This window comes from Cibotium barometz, chromosome 3 (genome assembly GCF_041138505.1).
Source record: "Cibotium barometz isolate CiBa-2024 chromosome 3, ASM4113850v1, whole genome shotgun sequence".
NCBI classification, from domain to species: Eukaryota; Viridiplantae; Streptophyta; class Polypodiopsida; order Cyatheales; family Cibotiaceae; genus Cibotium; species Cibotium barometz.
The window spans coordinates 32,359,568-32,377,734 of NC_141048.1; the positions used below are offsets into that span (position 1 = coordinate 32,359,568).

Here is an 18,167-nt window from a genome sequence, read left to right on the forward strand (position 1 = left end):
TACACCTGTGCGCCGTCAGATAGACTCTACGCCTGCTGCCCGTAATCGGTTGCCTTCAGACGGGTACTATAGTACGCCGCCTACAGCTACTACACGTGTCCTTCAGTCGGGTACAGCGCGCCGCCTTCAACGCACGTGTACCAGCCACCGTACAGTCCTGCGCAGTCATACGCCGACTGTCACCTGCGCTTCAATACAGTACCAGCTGAGTACAGCGCCGCCTTCGACTAGCTTCTGTACAGTCAGCGTTTTTTTTTTTTTGGTCACCTGCACAGAGAAACGTGCACTGTGTACTTTCAGTGCAGCATTCAGTGCTGTGTATTTGAAGACTGTACCTGCAGAAATAACACAACCTACACAGTCATTCGGTGGTAAGCATTAAAATTCAATTTTTGGGCATTTTTATTTTCTCTGTGAAAATATACAGGCACAACAGGCAGTTTTTCTAGCAAGAAAATATACAGGTTTTTTGCACAGTTTGGGTGCAGCAAATTTGGGCATTTTTGGGGCATTTTGGCATTGTGTACGCCATTTGCTGCTCTACTCAATCATTGGTGCATTAAGCTGCACATTCAGAGGATTGAGAGTGCAGGCAGATTTGGGTGAACTGTATTCAGTGGAGTACAGTTGTTATCAGGGTTTTTGCTATTGGGTTTTTTGGTAAACAGGTACAACATTGTGCGTAAAGCATAATGGCAAATCAACAGCAAAGTGATGTATTCACATATTTGTCTAAGGAAGACAAATTGGATGGCACGAACCAAGGTTGGATCAAAACGTACGTACGGATGCATTCCGTACCGTACATCCGTACAGTACGGAGATCCGTACGTACGGATCGATCCGTACGTGTGGAATTTTTTTTTTGGGTGGGGTTTTCGTTGATCGCCTGGCACCTGCGATAGGCTTTTTGTTTGGGGTTTCGCATTCTTTTTGGGTTTCGCCGATCCGTACTGCCGCCAGCCGACGACAGCACCTGGACTCGTCGCTTCGTACAGTCGCCAGCGCTCGAGCCTCGCACACCTTCCGGTACAGTCTCTCTCTCTCTCTCTCTCTCTCTCTCTCTCTCTCTCTCCCCGTCCGAGTCTCCAGGCCTTCCGTTTGCTTCACCTTCCGGTACAGTCTCTCTCTCTCTCCCCAGGCCTTCCCATTTGCTTCTGTGTTCTTCTGCTCTCACCCCCCTTTGTTGCCACCGCCCTCCCAAGTCCCTTTGTTGCTCAGCCATGTTCTGTGGTGCTGTATCCACCGTGTTCTTCTGCGAATCTGCTGTCGGCGTCCTTTTCCCACCCACCCTCCCAAGTCCCTTTGTTGCTCAGCCATGTTCTGTGGTGCTGTATCCACCGTGTTCTTCTGCGAATCTGCTGTCGGCGCCCTTCTGTGGTGCTGTATCCACCGTGTTCTTCTGCGAATCTGCTGTCGGCGCCCTTTTCCCACCCACCCTTGCTCAGGCCCCCAAGGCAGCAACATAACTCTCTCTCTCTCTCAGAACCTCAGGCCACCATCTGTGGACCATGCACTTAGCTCTCAATCTCTCTCTCCCTCTCCCTCTCACTCTCACTCTCACTCTTACCTGAGCTGCCCACTAAATATTATGCATTGCACGATTGCTGAATCCTGATTGAAATTGTATGGCATTGTGCATTGAATTTGTCAGAGCAATCATGCCGAAGCGAGAGAACCCATACTGGAAGGAGCACACAAACGTCATTCGCATTGTGACTACTCCAGGGCAGGCAGGTAGTGGCACTCGACAATGGCAGTGCAAGTACTGCAATTTCACCCTCACGAGTACAATTACTCGTGTCATCAAGCACCTCACAGGCATTGGCACCACCAACAATTGTGCAGGGTGCAAGAGAGTGCCACAAGCATTGAGAGATCAGTTGATTGCTGAAAATTTCCCTGCAATGGGGGCAGCTGGAAGAGGAAGAGGCACACAAGAGACACAGGATGCACTTCATGATGCTCTTCTTGGGGACTTGGCTGGTCCATCCACGCAGGTTGATGAATCTCAGCCTGCCTCTTCTGAGCAGGCATCGTGTGCGAGAAAGAGGCCTTCGGTCATGCAAGATGAGAATGAGGGTGATACATATACGGAAAGGCAAACCACCTTGCCTTCTCGTGTGCATGCACAGTCTTGGGTCAAAGAAAGGCAAAAGGTGGCTGAGATGGAGATTGCTCGCACTCTCATAGAGTGCAATATCTCCTTCAATGTTTTGAGGACTGACCAATGGAAGAGGATGGTCAGAGCTATAGCCCAGGTTGGACACACGGAGTCATGGTCAGGGCTTGAGTACAAAAAGATGCGCACCACGATGCTTGATGAGCAAAAGGCCTTGATAGACAAGGCATTGGTGCCAGTGAAAGCAGGTTGGCAACAATTTGGTTGCACTATCATTTCAGATGGCTGGAGTGACACACGGCGACGACACATCATCAATATTCTTGTCTCTTCATGTCTTGGTACGTATTTCTTACGCGCTGTGGATGCTGGGAAGGCAGGCGAACGCATCACTGCTGAGAGTATCTATCAGCACATTCGCCAGGCAATTGTTGAAGTTGGTCCAGAGAATGTGGTGCAGGTTGTAACAGACAATGCTGCTAATTGCAAGGCAATGGGAGACATGGTGGAGGCGGAGTTTCCTCGCATTGTGTGGACTCCCTGTGCAGCCCATTGCCTTGATTTGCTTATGGAGGACATAGGCAAGCTGAGTTGGGTGCAACCCACAGTTTCTGATGCCACGAAGATCACTACATTCTTCAGAAAGAAGCAGCAGGCATTGGCTATCTTTAGGAGCCACAGCAACATAGATATGGTGCGGCCATCCAAGACAAGATTTGCCTATATGTATTTGGTGCTACACAGGCTTTTCAAATTGAGAGATCCACTATTACAGACAGTTGTGGATCCAAAGTGGAGAGATATGTATCATTCACAGACAGAGCCCACCAAATACATACAGAGACGGATACTGGATGAGACCCTCTGGACGGATGTGCAAACTCTCTTGGTGGGTTTGCAGCCAGTATTTGTACTTCTGCGAGTCACAGACATGGAGGGCTCCACTTTGGGCTTAGTGTACCACCTCTTCATGCAGATGAAGAGTCATATTGCAGCCTGTACGTCCCTGACACAGAATTGGTAAGTAAAATCTTGATTCTTGATGGCCGATTACAGAATCTTGATTCTTGATTCTTGAGTCTTGAGTCTTGACTTACTAATTGCTCTACTTCTCTGTTTATTTTACTCTTGCAGCCGAGATGATATATTGGCTATTGTGGATTATCGATGGGGGTATATGAGTCGCCCCATTCATGGGATGGCTGCATTCCTCCATCCTTTCTACAAGACGCCACTTCTCTTTCATGATAGGGAGCTGCTCACCTTACGAGATAGATACATTAATAGTATGTATGATGTGGAGCAGCAATTGGAGATTGATGCGGAGCTCTGCAGTTGGGTCAACAACTTGGGACCCTCATTTGCCAGAGTTGTTGCTCTTAGACCAGAGGCCACCAAGCTTCCTCTTACTTGGTGGCAAAACTATGGAAGACAGGGTCTTCCACAGCTTACAGATATAGCTCTGCGAGTGCTATCTCAGGTATGTATATCATGTATGTACTATGGACTATGAACTAGTCTTGTGAAGCTTATTGGGAATTGCTGAGCTCACATGAATGAAGCACTTTTTTTGAATTGGAGTGCAGGATTGTTCAGCAGGTGCTTGTGAGCGCAACTGGAGCGCTTACTCGCTCATACATACAAAGATACGCAATCGTTTGAGCACCTCTCAACTAGAGAGACTGGTCTATTGTAGGGCCAACATGAAGCTCGTACGAGCTTATCATGCTTTGGGCACCCCAAAACAGGTGAGTTTATCCTATTCATTCGCTTGTGGGGATTGGCCTCCCATTTACATAGCTTTTATACTATAGTATACAAAAAGTTGAGTCGTTGACACTCCGCATTCTCTTTGGTTTTACGTTGAATAGGTGGATCCAACACGTGTCAAGCTGGTCCCAGATCCTACAACCATTGATGAGGCAGAGCAACGGTTGAGAGATGAGCAGGCCGAGATTCTTTGCCTCCTGCATAGAGAGCTGGAGAGTGTAGACAGGCGGGTGACGAGATCGAGAGCCCGAGCTTATAAAATTCAGCTACATGAGGGACCTGCAGATGCAGAGAGTTCTGGCTGGAGAGGCGCCCGGAGAGGGAAGCTGCCTATTCAGACTCCTCGAGCACGTGCGAATGAGGCCGTTCGCCTCATTCACACTACCCAGCAGGATGATGCAGAGACAGGGACAGGGACATCTGAGGCAGCCCACCCACCTGTGCCCATGATGACAGGGCCTGAGTATGATGACGAGGGCAATGTCATCACGGAGGGTTATATGCTTGATTCTCCAGGGTCATCATCCTCATCGGATGATGAGTTTTGATTTGGATTACCATAGTTTTGATTTGGTGTTGTATGGACATGGTACATTTTGTCATTATTCATAGACTCATTTTCAAATTTCATCATTTCTTGATGTGAATTGTGAGTTGTCACGACTCACTTGTGACAATGTGACTTGTCTTAAGTAATAAGTATTAAGTATTAAGTACGATTAACTTATTAAGTATGATTGACGACTTCGTGATTCTAATTTCTCACTTTTGAATTAGTAGGTTTTTGACCTTGTTGTGTCTCTATTTCAAAAGTTTTATATGTCAATGTGGACATGGACTGAAATTTAATGTAAGTGGCTGAAATTTTTGACATTTTATGTATTTTTACCAATAGTACGTATTTTTACGTACCTTAAAATTTTTTTCCGTACCAAACAACGTACAGTACGTACGGATCCGTACAGTACATAACGTTTGGAACCACCTTGGCACGAACTACTCCTTGTGGAGTTTTATGCTGAAAAATGTGCTTGTGGCAAAAGGTCTTTGGGATTTTGTTAGTGGTGATGAACCACGTCCAGGTCCATTGGCTCCAGAGACTCCTCCTCAAGGGGGTGCTCGTGGACGAGGACAACAGGTACAGGCTCCAGGACAGCCATTGCCTGTTCAGAGAACAAATGCTCAAAAGACATGGGATGCCAGGGATGCACAAGCTTTGTCACTCATTGCATTGTCAGTTCAGAGGTCCATTATACCTCATATTCGTTCAGCTGGCACTTCACAGAATGCATGGGTGACTTTGGAGCAAATGTATGCTGCTCGTAATGAGGCTAGGATCTCATTTTTGAAAAGAGAGCTGGAAAATCAGAAAATGAATGAAGGAGATGATATGTCTAGCCACTTAAACAAGCTGCAGGATTTGAGAGAGCAACTCATCAATGTGGATGAGATTATTCCTGAGACACAGCTTGTGTCCACCATCTTGCACTCTTTACCAAGATCTTACTTGGCTTTCCATACCTCTTTGAACCTCAGCATGAGGAATGCTGTTGAACCCCTCAAGTATCAGGAACTTGTTGCTCTCTTACTACAAGAGGAGCAAATGAGGAAGAATATGAATATGAACACAAATGCTGAACAAGCATTTACTACAGGTCAAAAGGGGAAAGGGAAATCTCAGCCAAAGAGTGCAAATCAAAATTCAGGTGATGGTGGTTCTTCACAGGATACCAAGAAAGGTGATGGACAGCCCAAGAAGAAGGGCAAATGTCATTACTGTAAGAAGCCAGGTCACTACATCACGGAATGTAGGAAGAGGATTGCCAAAGAGAAGGCAAAGGAAGCTGGGATGTCTGTTAATGATGCTCCTAAAGCTCCTCCAGAGACTGCTTCTTTTGTTGAGGACAGGGATTACTGTTTTTTTACATGCAGCTATGATGCCTCTTGGTCTTCACAGGCACTCAGTTTGACAGAGCATGCATGTACTTGGTATTTTGATAGTGGTGCCTCAAAGCATATCACATCTCGCAGGGATTTGTTTAGTCATGTTGGCCCTGCCCCTGTTGGCAAAACTGTTCAGTGTGCCAACAATGCTTCATATCCAGTGTGTGGCATTGGGGAGATTCAGCTTACAGCCATTGATGGCTCCATTCTCCGCCTTACAGATGCCTTATATGTACCAGGGATAAAGAAGAATTTGTTGTCCATTTCTTCTTTAGCACATTGTGGAATGCAAGTCCACTTTGATGATGATAAATGCATGGTCAGAGACAAAGCAAATGCCTTGACCTTGATGCTTACTGGTACATTATGTCATGGACTTTATGAGTTGGATGCATTTCAGCCAGTGGATCAGTCTGCTTATCATGCATTCACTCTTACTCCAGCTATGGTTGATGCGGAGTTATGGCATGCTCGCATGGGGCATGTAAATTTTGGTAGTCTTATGCTTATGCAGCGACATAATATGTTTACAGATCTACCTCTCATGGAGAAGCCTCCAGATCACATTTGTGAAGGATGTATTTTGGGAAAAATGCACAGGTTTTCCTTCCCACGTGATCAGGCTCTAAGAGCAACTGCAAAGTTGCAACTTATACACAGTGATCTTTGTGGTCCCATGCAGACAAAGTCATTAGGTGGTTGCTTTTATTTTGCAACATTTATTGATGACTTCTCTCGTATATGCTGGGTCTATCCTTTGACACAGAAATCACAGGTATATGATGCATTTTTGGCCTTTGTAGCACTTGCTAAGACAGAGTCAGGATGCAAGGTGAAGACTCTCCGTTCTGACCGAGGGGGGGAATATACGTCACATGTGCTGAATTCCTTTCTTAAGAGTAGAGGTATAAAACATCAGTATACTACTCCTTACACTCCACAGCAGAATGGGGTTGCAGAAAGGAAAAATCGGTCACTCATGGAGATGGCCAGATGTATGCTAAAGGCAAAAAGACTACCACATATCTTTTGGGTGGAAGCAGTAATGTGTGCTTGTCATATTTTAAATCGATGTCCCACAAAGGCATTGGTTTCTATCACTCCTTTTGAGGCTTGGCATGGCCGCAAGCCTTCTGTATCGCATTTTCGTATCTTTGGGTGTCTCGCATATGCACACATACCCAAAGAGTTGAGGAGGAAGCTTGATGATAAAGCCACAAAATGCATTTTTGTTGGGTACAGCCGTGAGAGCAAGGGCTACAGGTTATATGACCCACTATCCAGGAAGATATTCATCAGTCGGGATGTGATTTTTGATGAAAAATCAGAATTATCCATGGCTGGTTATGAGGCAAATCAGGCTGAAAATGATGTGTTTGAAGGTCTACTACCCATGGAGTTTCATTCCACAGTTGGTGATCCAACTCATGAGGGTACTGGACAGCCAGCAAATGATGTAGGTGGTGCAGAAATTCAGCAGCCAAATCAGCCAGAAGTTGAACCAAATATGGGACAGCAGGCACCACAGGTCAGACATATACCTAGATGGTATTTGAGGACATTACAGGACAGCCATTTAGAGGGTCCTCTTGCTGGTCGTACTCGTAGGGAGACAAGGACCAATGAGCATGCACACATCATGGATTTGAATCTGGTTATGGCAGCCAGTTTACAGGATGATGATGAGCCTGATTCATTTGTGGATGCACGAGATAATGTGCATTGGAACAAAGCCATGCAGGATGAGATTGATTCTATTAAAAAGAATCAAACATGGGATTTGGTTGATCTGCCCAAAGGCAAGAAAGCCATTGGTAATAAATGGGTCTATAAGTTGAAAAGACATGCAGATGGATCCATTGACAGGTACAAAGCCCGTCTAGTTGCAAAGGGCTATGCACAGAAAAAGGGCATTGATTATGAGGAGACATTTGCTCCTACATCCCGTATGTCGACACTTAGGTGTGTCATTGCATTGGCTGCACATCGTGGTTGGGTTGTTCACCAGTTGGACATAAAGACTGCATTCCTACATGGGGACCTCGAGGAGGAAGTTTATGTATTTCAGCCCATGGGATTTGCAGAACATGGTCATGAGGGGAAAGTATGCAGGCTGAAAAAGGCCTTGTATGGTTTGAAACAAGCTCCACGAGCTTGGTATGCAAAAATAGATGCTTTTCTACTCACTCAGGGATTTGTGAACAGTCCATCAGAGACCACTTTGTATGTGAAGAAAGAAGAGACAGATCTGCTGGTCATCAGTCTTTATGTGGATGATCTCTTGCTCATGGGATCAAATGATGACAAAATTGCAGCATTTAAAGAGATACTGCAACAGACATTTGACATGTCTGACTTGGGCCTTGTACATTACTATTTGGGCATACAGTTTGTGCAGGATAACAGAGGCATTGGGTTGTTGCAATCACGTTATGTTGCTAAACTTCTGGAGAAGTTTAAATTTCAGGATTGCAAGCCTATTAGTACTCCTATGGAGCCTGGGATGAAACTGTCACTACAAGATGACAGTGTTTCCTTTGATGCCACTACATATGCTCAGGCTGTTGGGTGCCTCATTTACTTGTGTAATACAAGGCCAGATATTCAGTATGCAGTCTCTCAGTTGAGCAGATTCATGCACAGCCCACGGTTGTCACATTGGCAAGCTGTGAAGCGTGTATTCCGTTATTTGCAGGGTACCTTGTCTCTTGGGTTGCTTTATCCTGAGGGGGGTGACATGCAGTTACATGCTTACAGTGATTCAGATTGGGCTGGTGATTTTGATACCAGACATTCCACTAGTGGGAATTGTTTCTTCCTTGGCGCTTCATGCATTTCTTGGCTAAGCAAGAAACAGACCACAGTGGCCACTTCATCTTGTGAGGCAGAATACAGAGCAGCCTACACTACTACTGTTGAGTGTGTTTGGCTGCGTCGTCTTATGACTGATATGGATATTTCAGTGGAGGAGCCTACACCTATCTATACTGATAGTCAGAGTGCCATTGCTGTGGCCAGGAATCCTGTGTTTCATGCTCGCACGAAACACATTGAGATTCACTATCATTTTGTTCGGGAGAGACTCCAGGCAGGAGATATCAGTCTGATCTACTGTCCTACAGATCAGAATGTGGCAGACATCTTCACCAAGGCATTACCACGTCCGAAATTTGAAGCATTCCGCAATGCTTTGAATTTGTTTCCTTTTGGTGGATGATGTACAGTGATCACATATCACTCCAGGGGGGTTTGTTGGGTTTTATGCTGTGTATGCACCCAGAGGAGTGCTAGTGATCATCAGTAGGTTACTGGGGCACTTTTTACTTCAGTTAGTGGAGGTTTTTTCCCCCAGTTTAGTTCATTTTCACTTATATGTAGTTTATAAGTGTTTTGGTCCACCCGGCACATTTATGGCCGGACATGTGAACACTTATCCTTTAGGGGTCACTATTATGTGGCTTGTACTTTACTTTTCTATTCATTGAGATATACAGCAGTCGTGTTCACTCCCTCTCCTTGGTTTCCACGCCTGTTTGCTTTCTGTAAACCCTAACCCTAACCCTGTTTTGTCTTCACATGTGTCCGGGTGTCCCCGGCCGGACACGGGCCAAATTTGCCATGTAAAATAATGTGTGTGTGTTTATATGTACACACTTTACATATGTGACAAGGGGCTCAGCGAGAGCTTTACCCCCAACACTTCTTCGCATAGCATGACTACTCATCCAAATCCTCCGGTGTGCGTTTTCGGTATTGCTCAGGAGGTTTTTGTAACGCGCGGAAGCTCTGGGTAGTCTTCTTTCAGCCCTAAACACTCTTGGAAACCTTCTGATGCAAAAACGCACCATCTGATGCAAAAACGCAGGTAGAGAGAGAGTAGAGAGAGAGAGAGTAAGAAGTGCTGGAAATTCAGTATATACTATGATACAAAAAGGTACATATCTTTACAGCCATGGGCTGCCTTCATAAAAAGGTTGTTAACCCTAAAATCTGTCCCCTATGGGACCTCCTATGATCCAATCCCCTAGTGGGAGAGAATGACTAAGACATTGAGCACTTGGTGCCTTTTATAGTGTTCTTGGACAATGTGTAAGCTGGCCGACTGTTGGTCGGCCAGTTCTAAAAGCATTTAATGCTTTTCCTTTTAACGCAGCCGCCTGGTCTTCTTGTTCATGATGCGCAGCCTGCTGCCTTTGTCCCCTGGTTCAGCCGACACCTCCTACAGCCAGCCGACTGCACTCCTCTGGATCAAGGTTTGCTCCAAGTCCTGCTCCATGTCCATCCTCTACTGGTTCATGTTCTTTATCTGCTTGCCCCTTCTGGATTTAGTCGGGAGAAAGTCCATGGCATTGCTGATGCACATGACAGTTTTAGGACGAGAAGATCACCATTTGGCTGTAGTTGAATGTCACCGTTCTCCTAGAGATATCTGAAAGCCAAGTTTGCAAGATCTTCGACATACATTTGGGCTAGATCCCAGAAAATATCCATAACCGGCGGATCTTGAGCTACCTTTCCAGACAATAGTGTCTCTACGTATGGATAGCGTTGATATTTTCTTAGCAAGGACTCTCGTGTGGCCAACTGTCCAAGGAGCTTGTCTAGCTGCTCTAAATAGAACACCTTTTGGGCATCCAGAGTCGTCTGGAACTCTGCAGCCATGTTCTCGAACAATGTTTTGATGTCGTATCCCAATAGTGCTGGCCTGTCCATAGTATCGAAGCGAAGAGAAAAATCTTCCGAGTCTCTTCCAAAATCTTTGCTCTTTTCAAAACAGTCTAGTCTGGAAAAGCCTATGCTCTGATACCGCTGTCATAAGAAGCGGAGACCCGGAACAGAAAAGACAAAACTCTTAAAGTATTCAGACAGAGAACACAGCAGGAAACCACAAGAACTAGCAATAAACACCGCACTGATTTGGAACGGCTTGCCCCCCGTAGGTACTTCTTTATTGAGATAGAAGCTTTTTACAAAATAACCAAGGTGCGGGTGTGAATAACACTGGATCTGGATTTTTCCACAGTTTCAGCAAAACCAATCAGCTTCAAAGAGCTGTCGAACAGTCCCCAAAACAGCCCACGAACAGGCTCAGCCCGATGATCAGCCAGATCTAGGAGAGAGAAAAGGTGTTGATTTGAAGCCTCACGTGTGGACTTGTACGGCTGTACTTCTGCTGTATGACTGCTGAAAAATCGAGTTCAGAAGCTCTGTACGGCCAACATAGAAAGAGAGCGCTGTATGGCTGTTGTACTCCTGTATGGCCAGCGTAGAGAGAGAGGGAGTGCTGTACGGCCTGCTGTACCACTGTACGGCATGACAGAGAGAGAGAGAGAGAGAGAGAGAGAGAGTTGAACAGCCAATTTTCTATTGGCGGCTGCTATACGGACAGATCTACGCAAGAGCGAGAGAGAGAGAGCTTGCCTTGGCTGAGGATGGAAGTGCCCCCCTTAAAGAGAAACCCCCGCCCCTTTTTAATGAACTCAGCCAGTTATATTTGCAGTGCTTTTCCCTTTTATCCCATAATAGTTGAACTTTACCCAAAAATATCAACTTTGTGCTTTTTTTCTCAGGCTTGTAGCCCAAGTTTCAAGAAGGTGCCTCCTTTTGTCCTCTTGTCCATGCCCGAAATAATAATATGTCGAGCTAGATTTTAATAATGTGTGAACACACTAACCTTATAAAACCACTTGGATGAATAAAATACATGCTGCTTTTTACTCGGAAACCATCTTTCAAGCCAAACTTTGTTGGTGAAAGCTCCAGATTTCGTCTGTGGAAAAATCCCTGTTCACTCCTTGGTTCCGCATAGTGTGTAAAACACTGGTCAAGACTGGTGAAGGGGCCAAATGGTGACACCATTCCTCTTTTTCTAGGTGTGTTTGGCACCAGATTTTTCTTATGGTAAGCATTCAAAAACAAAGGTTTTGTGCCCTCACCTTCTATTGTGTATTGCAACCATAGAGCATGAAGCTGCTTTAGTTTTTCCGTGTTGAGCTCTCTATCACACTTTGGCCTTTGTCTGCTGTATGACTATGGTATATATTAGGTGGTTCTGGGAACTGCATTGAATAGTTTTTTATGTGGTCAGGGGTAGCCATGTCTTTGATGTGTTTTTTATGTGTCTTTGATGTGTGGGAACTGCATGATTGTTTGGTTCATGCAGCAAGAAGCCAGATGACAAGTGCCGGAAACTCGATGCTGTATTCCTTTCTACTTTTCATCATCACTCTCTCACTTCAACAAATGTACAAAGAGAAGCTGGCATCTTCAGAGCTTTACACCATACTAGGAGGCTTCATAAGCTCTCTTCTGTTTCTCCTCGCTTTGACAGTAAGATCTATTCCTTGCAAGGATTTTTTTAAATTTTTGTCATAGGACTATCCAAATTTTATCATGTATTTAAAGTCAGTTATCAGGTGTGTTTCTGCCATGCATATGTGCTCGTCTGATAGTATTTTGTGAGCCTGTGCATCCATTTTCTCAGTATGCATCTGATAGTATACTGTGAGCTTGTGCACCCATTTTCTCAGTCCAGCCATTTTCTCGAGCCTGTGTATGTGATGGTGCACGAGTTCACAGTACATATGAGCCTTGTACTCTGCTGGCTTGGCCAAGCTATATTTCATCCTGGGGTGCTGTGCTGGCTGTTGGGATCCTGTACGTTTGCCATGCTTGTGTGATCTCTGCATGCATGTTTGCACGTACGTGTGTGCTGGGTTTGTTGGGCATTTAGATCAGGCCTCTCCCAGGTGATTGAACTCTCTCCAGCTGGGGACTAAGCCTCGGTTGTGGGTAGGCAGCCAACCCTCTCCCAGCTGGTTGAACTCTCTCCAGCTGGGAGGACTAAGCCTCGGTTGTGGGTAGGAGTGTCAAGACAGGTCCCTTGCTAGTTTATGCCAGCTTAGAGCCCTCCAATAATGCATCTATAGCACAGTCAAAAGTCAACAAGCTTCCACCAATTGCATGGGTTCTCTCTAGGTCCTTAAATTGTAGAAAGACAATTTAGAGCTTAGGGGCAAGTTATCAAGAGCTCCAGAATTATATACAAGCGGTGGAAGCCCACAAGGAGAGAGTAGGGAAGCTAAGGTAGTGTAGTCAATGCATTGTCAACCTCAAGAATTAAGTCCGTTGGGCTGACTCTTGTGGCATTTTATCTAGCTGTGGTCTTCTATGAGCTCACGTGTGTGCTTTCCTTGTCTTGTACTTTCCTTTCTTATCTTCAGTCTTGACCAATGATGCATACAGGACACAAGGTACAAGAATAGGTGAAGTGAGCATCAACATATTTCATAGAAAACAACCATTGTATGTTGTGCATGTGATATTGGTGCAGTTCACGTGTATCAGGATTCTTTTAATGTAGCTTGCATAATATCAAGGTTAATTCACGGGATGGGATGATACGATATACCATGTATATATAAGGCTCAATATGGCTCGTATGGATCCAACTCAAGATCTGCCCACATCCAATAAAAAGGCTCAATACTATGTTTCTTTCAAATAAATTTACTGAGCCCTGACCAATGATGCACACTATTTGCAGTTCATAGGCAATTGGCAGGAGTCTCTTAATAGCAGGACTGGTTGGGGAGCTGGTAAGCCTTTTTTCTCCTATTTCTTTTATGGGCATAAGCTGCTCACATGAATGGCATGGTAGCAGATTCAATGCACGTTTCTTGCAGTATTTATTGCAGAAATCATCGCAGCAGTGGCAGCAATCGCCGTCCATAGAGTATGTGTGACTACATGGTGAGTCACTTTCTTGTGGAAAGTACTTTTCATTATCCCATTGTTTATCTGCATTGGGAACACTTTCAGTTTACAAGTTGGCTTCATCTACTTCAGCATTTCTATAGCAGATGCATGCACCCTCCCACAACTTATGTTTTTACATACATAAGAAAATACATACATACTTACGTACATACATGCTAGCACAAAACATTTAAATACATACGTGTTAGGGGTGCGTTTTTACATACATAAGAAAATACATACATACTTACGTACATACATGCTAACACAACATTTAAATACATACGTGTTAGGGGTGCGTGCACATGTGTGTTGTATGTACACCACATATATAAATTTAATGTTACTTTGAAATTTATCTTTTTTTGATTCCTCCTATGCTTCATCCACCTCAGCATCCGCACCAAATGCACGCATCCTTGGCACAAGTTATGTTTCTACATACATATTTACATACTTTTTTGTGCATACATGCATGTATGCATATGTGTTACGTGTGTACATGTTTTCAAATAAAATGCTGCTTTGAAATCTTCATACAAATTCCGCTTATGGTGCACCTCGGGTTGCCATTTATCACATGTTACACTGGAAAGTGAATTTCAATCTACAGATCTGCATTGCAATTTGTATTGAAAGTGCTTTTCAAGGACCCAGACTGGTCTTTCTTTAGCATGCACTCTTAAATGTAAGTTTTCTTAAATGTTAACAATTCCATGCAACCAGGAAGCTCTAACAAGAGCTGTCTTGACTGTGCAGCCTCATCTTTTCGGTGGGCCTTCTTTATGAAGTAAACAAGCTCTCAGGCATGATGCATCAAAAGGCAGAAGTAAAAAAGAAGGCATTCTAGGTCTTGGTATTGCTAAGGCATCTTCTTAACAACATCAGTTGACCAAATAAGAAGGCAGTTAGTTTCTTTGATAATGAGGGCTACTCTCAAGGATCCTTTTCTATGCAATTTATATGGAGGTGGATATAACACTTGAATTTTCTGCCATTGCTGGCGTACGATTTTGTAATTTTGAAAGGACCCTGCTACTTTAAAGTCTTCATAGTGTACCAAGAGCTTTGCTTTCTCCTATGGTTTTTAAGTGAACCTCAAAAGAGTTGTAGTTGGACATGCTTCAAGGCTGCAGCTGAGAAATACGCAATATCAATGGATTTCAAGTATACAGTTTTCTTAATCTTTTGAAGGGCTTTTGCATCACAATTGCACAGTTAGTGTCCATAGATAATGCATTTTATTTCAGAGTAGATTGCAACCATTTTGGAGCCAAAAAGAAGGATATTAGGTTTCTTGATAATGAGGACTACTCTCAAGAATTCCTTTTATGCCATGTATATGTTTTGCTAGGCACTTTTCTTATGCTTTGGTAGGGATTTTGCATCACAATTGCACTATTAGTGTCTATATCATAAGGGTACATGTTGTGTTAGATTGCCGTCTTTTTGGAGCTAAAAAAGAAGCCTTCTAGGTTTCTTTATAATGATGGCTACTCTCCAGGATTTCTTTTTATGCCAAACCTTTTGATAGACTTCAAGGTTGCAGTTGAGAAATAAGCGTTAATTTGCCAGGCACTTTTCCTTATGCTTTAGTTGGGCACTTGCATCACAATTGCACAATTGGTGACCATAGTTATTGAACTTATGTAGAGTTGGTCTCTGTCTCTGCCTCTCTCTCTCTCTCTCTCTCTCTCACACACACACACACACACACACACACACACGCACACACACAAATGTAGTGGTCTTGATTTTTTCATTATAAAGAATATGTATGAGTTTTGGCATGATTTTACTCAACACTTGCATTCCCCTTACCCATTCCTCCATTGATTGATCTTCTTCCACGATTGAATAGAAAAGAATCCAATTAGACTCCCCTATGGTAGCTTTAACCATTTTTGAATCAATGAATGTTAATTGAACCTTTAAGGAGAATTTGGCATTTGTTTTGGTGATTTTTACTATGGGATTGCTAAGTCAAACACCATAAAATATATATATTTTAGTGCAAATCAAAAGGAGGATTTTAAATTGAGAAGATTTTCTTGTATAGGTAGGGTTTCCTTATTAAAATCAATAGTTAAACTCAAATGATTCAAGTTTGGTCTCATAAATAATTGCACCTTCCCACAACTTATGTTTCTACATACATACATACATAGGTAGGTAAATATATGCTTACATAATACATTTACATACATACATACATGTCTTAGTGTGCATGCGCATGTTTGTTGTAACACCATACATAATTTAATGTTACTTTGAAATTTATCTTTTCTTATTCCTCCTATGCTTCATGTGCATACATGGATGCATGCATATGTGTTATGTATGTACATGTATTCAAATAAAATGCTAATTTGAAATATTCTTCATACATGTTTCGCTTATGTTGCACATCAGGTTGCCGTTGATCACATGTTACAATGTTAGGTGAGTATGATAATTTCAATCTACAAATTTGTATTGCAATTTGTTCTAAAAGTGCTTTGCAAGGACCCATAGAGATGGGTCTTTCTTTAGCATGCACTCTTAAATTTACATTATTCTCAATACATCCTTACTTCTTTGAGAGGCTTTAACAAGAAGTGTCATTTTTGTGGGCCTTCTTTATGAAGTGAACAAGATCTCAGGCATGATCCAGCAAAAGGCAGAAGTAAAAAAGAAGGCATTCTAGGTCTCCTTTCCATGGGGGATTCCTATTGCTAAGGCATCTTCTTAACATCATCAATTGACCAAATATTAGTGAGCATGAAAGGAGATGAGTTGACCGATATAAGTGCTACTTTTAAGCATGAAAGGAGATAGGTTAACCAAATATTAGTGCTACTTTTAAGCATGAAAGGAGATATCTTACCCCTAGCATTTTTATCTGGTGATATATACATGTATTTCAAGCCAAAAAAGAAGGATATTAGGTTTTTTGATCATGAGGGCTACTTTTAAGGATCATTTTAATGCCATGTGTATACTTGCGTTTCAAGTATACACCATGAAGTGTTAGCCCATTTTCTTTTGAAGGGATTTGCATCACAATTGCATTATTAGTATAAATAGATAATGAATTTTATTTTGGAGTAGGTTTGATGATACAAGGCTATTAGGAGTTCTTGATAATGAGGGCTACTCTCAAGAATCCTTTTTATGCCATGTATTTGGTTTGCTAGGCATTGTTCTTATGAAAGGCTTACACATTCGGTGTGAGAGAGGAGCTAAGGGTTAAAGGCATGCCCATTAGATTGACCCACTCTAACAACGTTGGCAATGGAATCATAGGAGGTTAGCTTTTTAGGAGGGTTGCATTAGTTCCAAACTCAGACATTCCACATTAGCAATACACTCAAGATACCTTTTCTAATGGACACTGTGCATTTTGTGGGCCTTTTTCCAAGGATAGGTCGCTAGATGCCATCTAGGTTTAGGGTCAAGGAGTGCTTGAAAAAAATAAAATTTTCAACCTTTAAAATCAAATGCTGGGATTTATAACTAAAATGTGTAAATTTCAACCCTTAAATTAAAGGCAACGTTGAATTTTAACCGAGATTTCTAAATTTCAGCCCGAAAAATACACTACGAGCTGGGTTATGTGAGTACTGGGATCAAGTTGATGTATCGTGTACATGCTACGTCTTCATAGGGTCAGGTGTGTGGACAATAGTAATCATAGTAGTTTAAGTCTTAGTTGTCAACATGTGTGAAGACCTCAATTGAAAGATGACAAGAAATGATGAAAAAAAAGGGAAAAAGAGTCTTAAGACTTTAGGTAGGGGTCATGAATCTTGGACTTGGGAGACCCATGGGAGCCCAACACGTGGGTGTTGAAATTACAGCAATGTGATGAGCTATGGTGGATCAAATACTAGAATCAACATCATTAATAAGTGATTAGCAAATAATTAAGACGTGATTAGTAAGTAATTAACAAATAGCTTAATGTAGGTATGGATAATCAAAAACCAGCAAACTCTCATTAGGCCAATGCCTCAATTTATAGAGTTTACATCCAAGCATCTAATCCCACTGATTTCTCCTTGATTCACTCCACCTCTTTTGCTTGATTCTCTCTACCTCTTCACTTTTCCCAGAATATCTCCCAGAATATCTCCACACTTCCTAAATCTTCTCATGCTACCCTTTATTCTTTCCTAGTAGATTCTTCTCACCTTTTCCACAGGTTCTCTCACATTTACAGATTCTCTTTTACAACCTCTAACCAAGGGCTTGTTCCCGCACACACCCTATTCACTTGTATATTTCAACACCTGCCCTCAAGTGAATACTCCTAGAACACCTAGACCCTATACCAAGTTTTCCTCTTATTTGATAGTCCGCGACCAGTGTCTACCACACCTCCCCTCAAGTTAACTTAGCACACCTGGACCCTATACCAAGTTTCTCTCTTACTTGATAGTCCGCGAACAGTGCCTCAAGTCCCTAAACTCATAGTCCTTGACACTATCTCTCTCTATGTGTCCAAGGCTACTGCAAGTGCCCGCGACCTTGACTAAAGTGCTCACACATATATCTACCACGTGGCCTACATCATCGGTGGCTCAGAGGTGGT

General features: G+C 43.1%; 2 protein-coding genes across 2 annotated transcripts in view; both read left to right on the top strand.

Annotated features, from left to right (window-relative positions):
* Positions 1-14,764, top strand: part of LOC147639966 (keratinocyte-associated-like protein) — a 44,505-nt gene extending 29,741 nt beyond the window's left edge. The window contains exons 2-5 of the mRNA XM_086775714.1: positions 12,000-12,166; positions 13,383-13,434; positions 13,522-13,588; positions 14,354-14,764. Of these exons, the coding sequence (XP_086631840.1) occupies positions 12,000-12,166; positions 13,383-13,434; positions 13,522-13,588; positions 14,354-14,444 (377 nt within the window). The 3' untranslated portion in view covers positions 14,445-14,764. The remainder of the gene's footprint in view (positions 1-11,999; positions 12,167-13,382; positions 13,435-13,521; positions 13,589-14,353) is intronic.
* LOC147639967 (uncharacterized) lies at positions 1,327-4,522 on the top strand. Its single transcript, XM_086775701.1, has 4 exons — positions 1,327-3,142; positions 3,257-3,602; positions 3,709-3,870; positions 3,994-4,522. Exons 1-4 carry the CDS (start codon positions 1,629-1,631, stop codon positions 4,438-4,440), a joined length of 2,469 nt encoding a protein of 822 aa, XP_086631827.1. The 5' UTR covers positions 1,327-1,628; the 3' UTR covers positions 4,441-4,522.
* Positions 14,765-18,167: the final 3,403 nt, after the last annotated feature.